Source organism: Oryzias latipes, chromosome 6 (genome assembly GCF_002234675.1).
Source record: "Oryzias latipes chromosome 6, ASM223467v1".
NCBI classification, from domain to species: domain Eukaryota; kingdom Metazoa; phylum Chordata; class Actinopteri; order Beloniformes; family Adrianichthyidae; genus Oryzias; species Oryzias latipes.
This window is the reverse complement of record NC_019864.2, coordinates 29650853-29660600: the sequence shown is the minus strand read 5'-3', so window position 1 is coordinate 29660600 and position 9748 is coordinate 29650853. Positions and strand designations below refer to the sequence as shown.

The following is a 9748-nucleotide window of genomic DNA, read 5'->3' as shown; positions in this document are numbered from 1 at the left end:
ACTAAATAAAGACATAAAGTCCCACTATGATTGCATTTTGATCCTTTTTTTTATTTATTTTTTTGGTGGTCTTTTAATTATGACGATGCAGTTTTTAGCCAAAATAAAAATAATAAAAAGTCGTTTTCTAGGACAAACTTTCTTCAGAGCAGCAGGAGTCCTTTTAAAATTCCCTCTTGAGTTGTGGGCGAGACGGTTGATGCAGAGCAACGCCGCCCCCCCTTCCCCTTCCCATTGCAGAGAGCTCGGAGCAGGGAGCTTGTAGCCCCCACCCAGCGTGTTTTCTACGCCATAAACCAGATCTTTTTTCTACGGTGTTTTTCCATCTGCTCCTGGTTTAGAACGAGTTGAATAAAGAAATACTCAGAAATGCAATTCTGAGCTTAGATGATTTTAAGCTACTTTTCTTTATGCATGTCCTCCATCAACAGAAAAATGTTAAAACATGTTTAAAATAAACATTTTCACCAGAGTGCGTGTTTATTTATTAAGTTCCAGTTCAAACGTAGGATTTTTTATCATTAGAAACTAAAAAAAGATTTAAGCTACTAAAGCTTCAAACTAGAAAACGTGTCAAGACTTCAGGGGCAAAACTGTTCTGCTGGTGGATGGGAATATTTAGCTGGCTGCTGTTTGCACAGCTGACAGGAGTCCCAGGCCAAGTTCACGGAAACATCCCAGAGTTTTCAAGAAGACACTGAAACCTACAGGAAGGGAAACTTACTCCTCAAAGGCGTTGTTGGCTCCAAGCCTTTCCATCAGCACACTGAAGTGTTCTTCCTCCTCGTACTCGTCCTCCCTCGTTGGGCCTTCCTCCCACACTTCTGGTAGGATCTTACAGGGGTTTCCATCCTTCGTGCTTGGGTCTACGCTCTGACCATGCAAGAATGCGCCTAGAAAGGAAAAACAAAAGAACTCAGGCAGCCTGTCAGACTCTGGTGACGACAGAAACAACATTGGAAGGAGACGAGAGCCCTACTGAAGCCTGAAGAGAACTCCTCCAGCGTTAGGAAGCCGTTGCTGTCAGAATCCAGGCAGTCAAAAACATTCTCCAGCTCGTTCTCGCTGAGAGGAAGCTCACCGTTCAGCCTCTGCTCCAGACAACACAAAACACACATTCTGTCCATGAAGGACACCCGCAATAGTTTCCATAACAACTTTCCTGTCTGCTTTTTAACCTTGGCATTTATTTTTTATTGCATAAATTTAAATATCAGATCGTTTTAACCAGAGATATTTAACAGAACGTTTCACGAAAAACCTCTTAGTGCAGTGACCTTCTCCAACGAGGCTTCAATGACTTTGACAGCTCTTTGAATTGACAGGTTAGGGCACGTGTCAAACTCAAGGCCCGCGGGCCAAATGTGGCCATCCATGTCATTTTATGTGGCCCGCAAGAGCATAAAAGTCTTTAATTTCTTAAAATAAAAAATAAAAATTGGTGTGTATTTATTCATATCTAGGGGGAAATTGCACTTATGGGCAACTATCCATTAGGACTTAAACACTGTTCATATAATCTGACCAGACAGAATCAAATCTAAAAGGATTCATGCTAGGCCAGGGGTCGGCAACCCATGGCTCCGGAGCCACATGTGGCTCTTTCATCCATCTGTTGTGGCTCCCTGTGACTTTGGAAAATAATGAGTATTTTATAATAATTAAATTTTATTTTAGTTTTGTTCATTTTTCATGGCATTTCAAAGGAGCTGATGGCTCCGCACGAAGCGCGAGCCACGTAAAAAACAGCTTTGTAATGAGCTCGTATTTATCGGGCGAGACCTGCAGAGCTGATAGCAGGGAGAGGCACGCAGGGCGGCTTCAATAAACACTCCGATCTTCTGCCGGGAACTTGACGTGCCGCGGGGCAGAGACCAACTCGCTGATGACAGACTGAGAGTTTGCGCCAGTGTTGCCAGATAGAGTCACAGTTTTCCAGCCAAAAAGTCATCTGAAAACCGCCAGACCCAGCCAAAAACCGCCCAACACAGCTTTTGTTGATGTTTTTTCGTACTGGACTGATAAAATAAAAGATTTTTCTAAATAAAAGATAGTTCAGACTAATAATAAAATGTGTACAATATTGAATATTTCTTCAGCAGGCCACCTTCTTCCATTCATTTGCTTAACCCGCTCTATCCCCGCTATAACCTGCGTCCTACTCTTTCATCCTTGTGCTGCGCTGGAGCGACCCGACTATCGTATTTAGCGCTCTCTGTGTAGGACACACTGAGGAGCGCGGGGGAAACCAACTCTCAGCTGCAGTGGATGTGAACAGGTGAACAGGTAGAGAGGAAAAGCAGGTAGAGAGGTGGAGGAGGGGTTTTGGCTTCAAACTCTGTCAGAGAGATGCAAACACGGGCGTCAGATTCAGACGCAGCTTTCCCTGTGGGAGTTGAAGCAGAGACTTTCTCTGGGATGATTTTATGAACTCACACATGGAAACATGATTACCAAGTAGAACTCTTCAAAATAATAAACCTGATCTCTCCACATTCTCAGTGTCTACCATGCATTGATAAACACATCGCTCCATGCAGCGATCAGACCAGAACCAGTAACTCCTCCCAACGCGGCCGCAGTATCAACCTTTAAAGAACATAATGTCCATTTGCAGCTACGTATGCTTCAGAGGATCTCCGATTGGCCAATCTCCATGTCAATCAAGTCCCGTACTTCTCAGTGAGGATTTTGATTGGCTGGTGGATTTTAAAGAAGTACTTTTTTTTTTAATCTTTTCTGGCACGCGATCTACACTCATGTCATTGAAGATCGACCGGTTGATCGCGATCGACGTACTGAGCACCTTTGAATAATATATACATGCATAATATATATAATGATATCAAAACGGGTTGTGGCTCCGGGAGCTTTCTTTTTTATTAGAAGCGGTCCCAAATGGCTCTTTGAGTAAAAAAGGTTGCCGACCCCTGTGCTAGAGTAACAAGCAAACATGTATTTTCTATGCAACTGGAATTGTTATTTTAAAAAGTTATGATTAATAAATAAACTAGTTATTTAACATTAAAAAGTAGTAAGTTATTTTTCATTACATTTAGTTACATGTATAAGTTATATCTGTTCCTTTGAGGACAGACACCTATGACGTCACCCTGACCTATGACGCTGTGGGACCTCTGGTGGCGCCCGCTGTGCAGCGCCCAAGACCGCCAGTTCCTACCAGGACGTGCATCGCCATCCGGTTGTTGGTCACATGACTCATTTAATTTAAAAAAAAGTGTTTTCATTGCAGTTTTGCGATATGCCTCCAAAACTACCTCCTCCAAGAGCAAAAACCTTCTTTTCGTGGATGCAAGTTGCAAGTCCAATTTTTGCAATTTCACAAGTCAATGGAAACGCAACATTATCTAGTGACAGGTAGCGCCAGTCCAGTGTGAACACCGTATGCTAAAAGCACGTTCAAGAACCCGTCTTCAGCACCTTCCAGCATGTGTGTACGTCCCATGATAGATGAGAAATTGTTGCTATGAAATTGTCAAACAAGTAGTTCAAGTTGGTGGCTGCTCCTTAAACATATTTACTCTCCTGATCAAGACAGTAAAGGCTGAGCAGTCAACAACAGTCAACACAACCACACCTCAGAAAAACACAACTCTGAGCTTCTCCACAATGTTTGCACTGCTGCAAATGTTGACTGAAGCCACGATAACGAGCCGGGGCGCCGCACAGAGAGGATCCCGTCCGTGAAAGACTCGAACCCGCTGGTGTGAAGTGTGTGATCAGAGCGCGCGTCATCAAACTGGAGTCTGAAATGTGCTTTGAGTTGTGCAGAAGTGGCTGAAATAGTAACGACTGAAGCATCGACGGAAACACGAAGAGCTGCTTTGAAAACGGGACGTTCCCCTCGACAGAGAAAATCAGGCACATGCTGGTCATAAGAGACGGGCGTCATCTCATCTCTGAATCATTTTGAAAGACGCTGAATGTTTTGGTGCTCCTCACAGAGGAAGAGGAGCTTCATCAAAGGATTGGATGAATGTGCGAGAGGCCGGTGAATCTGCACAATAATGCCAGCTGCATGAAAGCTTTTTCATGCCTCTTTGTCTCGTTCTCTTTCATGATGTTTTGAGTGAAGTGGCGGTTCCACGGCGGTGCTCCACTCAACCTCATTAAAGAGAGCCCAGCATCTGCGCTTTGTGCTCTCACTGAATGAGGAGCATTCATCTGGACAGAGCAGGTACAATGTCAACGACCCGTCGGCGCTTTGTCAAGCAGACGCTGGTGCACCTCCAAGTGGATCCATTTCCACTGTTTCTATTGGCGTCCGCATCTCCCTTTCCTCTAAAGTAAACTCTCAAAAGTTATCTTGGTTCAGAGCCGACGTTCAGAGCGTTTCTCCCAAAGCGCTGAAGTCTGGTCGGCGCCTCACCTGCATGTCCCGTCGGTTGATGAAGCCCTTGTTCTCCAGGTCGCACATCTGGAAAAACTCCGGGATCTTCTCCAGGATGGCGTCCTGCCCCAGGTCTCCGCTGACGCTTTTTTCCCGGACGATCTGTAGCATTTTCTCGCCGCTTTCCCGCCGCCGCCGTTGAGTCTGACGTCCGGCGGCGGCGCTTACGCTGGCGTGTGAAGTAAAAGCAGACATCCTTTCCTCAAGAGTTGGGATGGAGGAGCGTGTCCTGCAGGCTGCACATGAGGTTTAGATAGGAAGGGGGCGGGGCTTCAAGCTGCTCTGCATCCGAGGCTTTCACCGATGTCACAGACCGTCATCTCTTAGCAACCGCCTCCCCGTTTGGTGGCTGAAACCTATGAGACACAGGGGAGAAGCGCCAGTTCAGGACTAATAATGCTGCCTGGATTCATTACTAATAAAAGCTAAGATAGGAGAGCTTGCTTAAAAAAAAAAAAAAGGAGTTTTATTTTGAAAGAAAGGTTTTTCTAACAGCAAAGTTTGCGACAGAAATGTAAGAGTTTTGGTTCCATCGTGACTATTTTCTTCTTTCTTTTAAAACCAAAAGTAAACTAAAGAAAACACAAAATCTGGTTTTCAAGTAATAGATTTATGTTAAAAGAAAAAAGAAAACGTTGGGTAAAAATTAATTGCTCCCCTCGTTTAATCATTAAAGAGCCACAAAATTGTGCTTCTGGTGTTTTTAACATGTTCATGTGGCATTTTCTGATGATGAAGGACAAAATTAAGCTTAAAATTGTGTTTCTGAGTTTTTACTTTTTCAAATTGTTGTGAAAATCAGGAGCAGACAGAAAAAAAAAGCACTTTGAAAGAGATGGTATTTGTGACAGCGGGCAAATCACAAGCTCTGATTGACCCTAAGATTTCCACGATACACCAAGAAATAGTCACGAGGGAAAGCAAAGCGGCAGGAAGTTCTTAATCTGGAAGAAAAGTATCTAAAAAAAAAAATCCTCTGCAGGTAAAAGAACTACGGAGCCCACGACCTGACATGGGTTAAAAAAAATATTCATTTGTTCCAAAGAAATAATAATTCACGTGATATACAAGGATGTGAGCACACCTGGATTTACAGCAGATACCTACACATTTCTGTGTGTATCTCATGACAATGCATGGAAGACACGGAGGATGTCAGGATATCGGATTTATTCATTTTAAAACGCTCTACAAAAGCATCGTTAATCGCATCTGGGTAGAGGCTGGGTAGCTCGGTTGGTAGGGTGGGAAGCTACCATGCAGGAAACCAGGGTTCGATTCCCGGAGGGGAATGAGCAATGGTACTGGGGGCAATTACCATATCAATGGCGAGCAATTAACATCACAGTGAGGGTCCTTAGGCAAGACCCTTAACGCTACCGCCTCCCGAGCGCGGTTTCGGCTGCAGCTCACCGCTTCCCTAGCGGATGGGTCCAATGCGGAGAAAGAATTTCCCTCCGTGGGATAAATACAGTGTATTAAAAAAAAAAAATCTCCATTGTCTGGGTTCATTCACATCCCGGTACGCTCTCCGTCTTGCTGCAGAAGCCGCTTCCCCCGTTACTCCAGTGTTTCTGGGAGGCCCGAGCTTGCGGCTCAGATGCTGGCACCTTGTTTACTGGTCATGCCTGGTGTTGCACTTTAGGGTCGAACAGGAATAATAATACTGCGGACGTGCTGAGGCAACTTGTCTTTCATTGACATACTCGTTAGCAGTCACTTAACATCCGAAGGCTACATGCTTCGTACGCATCCCATAGTGCGTCACACATATCCCATAATGCATCTCCACTAATCAACGTGTCACTGCAACTGGGGAAGCAGCAAGCCATCCGAGTTTATGAAGGACTTATCACGCGAATTATTATTTCGTGGGAACAAATTTATTTATTTTTTGTACCGATGTCAGGTCACGGGCTCCGTAGCAACACAAAGTTAGGTTCCAAGTTTAATCTCATTTATCTCCAAGAAATTTGAACAAATACTCTGTGGAACACGGTGGTGGTAGTGTGATGGTTGGGGACTGTTCTGCAGCTTAAGAGACCAAATACTTTTTAAAAATGAATAGAACCACACATTGCACAATGCCTGCATATTTATGTATGTAAAAACGTAAATGCCTTCAGATCAAAGTAAATCAGAAAACTAATAATTATTTTTTATCAAATTTTGAATATGGTTATTTTGATGTCCTATAAACAGAATTGGATGTGGCAAAAGTTCATGGGCACAATATTGGTTTAAAAAAAGGAAAAAAAAAGAAAGGGCTTTCCCCTAAAACTTAGAGTTTCTCAAACAAAGAAAAGTATTCTGGTCTGTGGTTAAAGTTGACACTGAAGTCATCCAGTGACTCAAAGAAACTTTTGCTCTGACGACGGATGCATTGCAGCATCGACTCGAAAGGTTTGTGGCTTTCATGCAAACAGACGTCAAATGCACAGCGGTTTGGAAGACTGCACCTCGGTTGCACGGTTCTGGTTAGCTTGGTGGGCCTGCGAGCGGCAGAGATGGCGGTGATCCGTGAAAAGGAGGTAAAGCAAATACGAGTAGGAGGAGAGCAAACAGGATGGGACACATCATCACTGGACTCTTACATTTGAAAGGCCACTAAAGAATCCCCTAGTGATCTAAACGGAGCTTTCTTTGGCTTCTAGATATTTAACAAGATCATCAATAGAGATGAGATAAACAGCAGAAAAGCCTTTAACGTGACATAATTCTACTTTACCTCATGTAATGTTCTTAAATGTTGGTCAGCCTCATTTTATTCAGACACTCATATCATTTATTCAGCTTTTTGGGAGTACAAGCAATGCTGGAGATCAGGTCACTGCATATCTGGAGCTCCTGAGATGCAAACCTTCAGGATCTCCTTCCACTATTGCATCACCTCTACGATGGACACGGTTTATCATCCATTCACATGCTGGAGGACGGCTTTTTAGTTTGGGTAGGTTTCCAGGCTGAAGCCGCTTTGCATGAACGCTTTATCGGCGTCAGGGCAGAACATGCAACAGAACTCTGAGCGGCAGGACTTTGTCGTCGGATCTACAGAACTGGAAGAACACCAAAACCCAGAAAAAAAAACCTTTAAAGCTCAAAACCAGAGGAACCTTCTCCACAAAAATCCTCGGGACATTTTCATTTCTACTTGAATCAAAGTCAGAACTTTGTTAGGCTTGTCTGATTCACAGAAAGAAAGCAGACCCAGAAGAACCGTTTTCTACAGAAGACCCAGAAGAACCGTTTTCTACAGCAGACCCAGAAGAACCGTTTTCTACAGAAGACCCAGAAGAACCTTTAATCATGAACTTAAAACAGTGTAAAAAGGCGAGAAATTTATTTTCAGTTTTTGACATTTTAAAGTCATTTTTGACTTTTTCCTCAAACTCGAAACTTTTTCAAATCAGCTGTTGCAGAATCACACGTGACGTCACTCACTAAAACACAGCTGCTGCTCACACATATTCACCCCCCCCCCCCAATCGTTTTTAAATAACCATCGGTTGTTCTTTGAAGTCTTTTAAGCCGCCGCGTGTGAAATCATGTTTGTATTTCGGCTCGCACGTGCGCAGCCCCAAACCTTCACTTCCTCATCAACTAGTACTAGTGAGAAGTTTTTCCGAAGTTCCTGTTGTGAAAACGGACTTCAAACACCACCACGTTCACGTCCGCTCCGCCTCACGTGACTACCTCCTTCCTCGGTTCATCAACCGAACCAGCAGCACGAACTCACCGGGCGGGAATCGGTCCGCTTCCAGGTGAACCGGACTGCAGCGCAGGAATTTAAGCGGATCTCCTCCCGCGGTTACTGTAGCAACGCTGACACGGAAGCGCACGCGGGCTCCACAGGCGGCCCCTCCCTCCCCTGAAACCCGCACCTGTCTTCAGAGGAATGCGGAAGTAACGCAAAGCGTTTGAGACCAAACTCTCACTTTCACAACGACACAACAGTCCACACAAACGACAACAACCTGGATGTCAACAGGATTCTGCTGAAAACTAACTGTTGTTGTTGTTATGTTAGTTGTTTACAAAGATTTTAATTTTTTTTAAAAGTTACACAACTTAAAGGACAAAGTCACTTTATAAAAAGATGCAAAACTCAGTTTATCTGTGCACGTTTAGATACTATACCTGAACAAAAAGTAGTCTATGTAAGAGTACTATAAACGTACTTACCCTGTACTAAAAGGCAGTATTGTATACTACATTTACTTTTTAAAGACTATCTTATACATTGTAAACTTTAAACATTCCAATTTACTCTATAGAAGTATTTATACTTCCTACTCCACACGGACATGATCTATAGTATATTTGCTATACTTCAATATATACTCAAGTTTTCTTAAGAAATTTAACTATGGGATGGCTAAGGGATACAAAAGAATCTATTAAGACAAGAAAAATGTATTTTTATTAATAAAACTTGAAAAAAGGATAAACAATAACAAATTAATAATTATTATTATTATTTACATTTATGATACACTTATTATATTGTGTAAGTATTTGATTTAAAACACATTTTTTCAAGATTTTCTTATCATAATTCTTTAATTTTTCACATTGTACAATATAATTTGGCAAAATATGTATTTTTGATTAATACAATAAATAAATTATTCATTAAAACTAAAATTCAATATTAGTATTTCTTAAATTAAATGTTTAAAAAAACGGTTCTTCCTTCTATTTTTCATCAAGCTGTAATACCACATGTTCACGCACGGGGGCGGTAGAGGATTGGATTAATTTTCACTCAAATGAACCAAAGCTTTCCTCTTTTTGCAGAACAATATCTGCATGATCTTAATGATAGACCTTTCTAAAGTTCTGCGCGGGCTTGTGGGCTGTCCGTGTGCACTGTAGAAGATTGTTAAACTCAACACATGGACTCAGCTCAGTCCTGAAGCCGTGGAGGGTTTTAATTACCGGAATCGAGTTTCCCAGTATTCCATAAAAACGTGTTTGCACAGCAGTCTAGCATGTGTGAAAGTCCACTCACACGTAGACGTCTTCCGGCACAGTTTCCCCGTTTCAGTCAGTGAAGCTTCATGATGTTCCACATGGAGAGAACCGATGATCCAGCTGAGATGTTGTCTTTACACACAGGGTGGACACCATAAAAGAGGCACACATGTCTTTCATTAAAGCAATCAATCATGTTTAATTGTAATTATTTTATTTTTTTTATCTAGAAGATGAAAAAGTTCTTGTTTTTCTTCTTTGCCCCCTAATCATTGTTGGGAAGGTCTGAAAACTACACAGATGTCTGCTGAAGATCTAAATTGCAATTTCCAGCGGTTTAGGAGAGCAGGAGCAGGGCTGGTG

The 9748-nt window shown here is 42.6% G+C and overlaps 1 protein-coding gene across 2 annotated transcripts in view; it reads right to left on the bottom strand.

Annotated features, from left to right (window-relative positions):
• Positions 1-9502, bottom strand: part of cracr2a (calcium release activated channel regulator 2A) — a 22431-nt gene extending 12929 nt beyond the window's left edge. Inside the window, exons 1-4 of one of the 2 annotated variants that reach the window (XM_020704277.2) lie at positions 9423-9502; positions 4391-4767; positions 980-1091; positions 725-893 (exon numbers count right to left, since the gene is read on the bottom strand). In XM_020704277.2, the coding sequence (XP_020559936.1) occupies positions 725-893; positions 980-1091; positions 4391-4606 (497 nt within the window). In that variant the 5' untranslated portion in view covers positions 4607-4767; positions 9423-9502. Of the gene's footprint in view, positions 1-724; positions 894-979; positions 1092-4390; positions 4768-8147; positions 8340-9422 lie in introns of those variants that run through there. The other variant, XM_004070194.4, reaches the window with a different exon arrangement.
• Between the last annotated feature and the right edge of the window lie 246 nt (positions 9503-9748).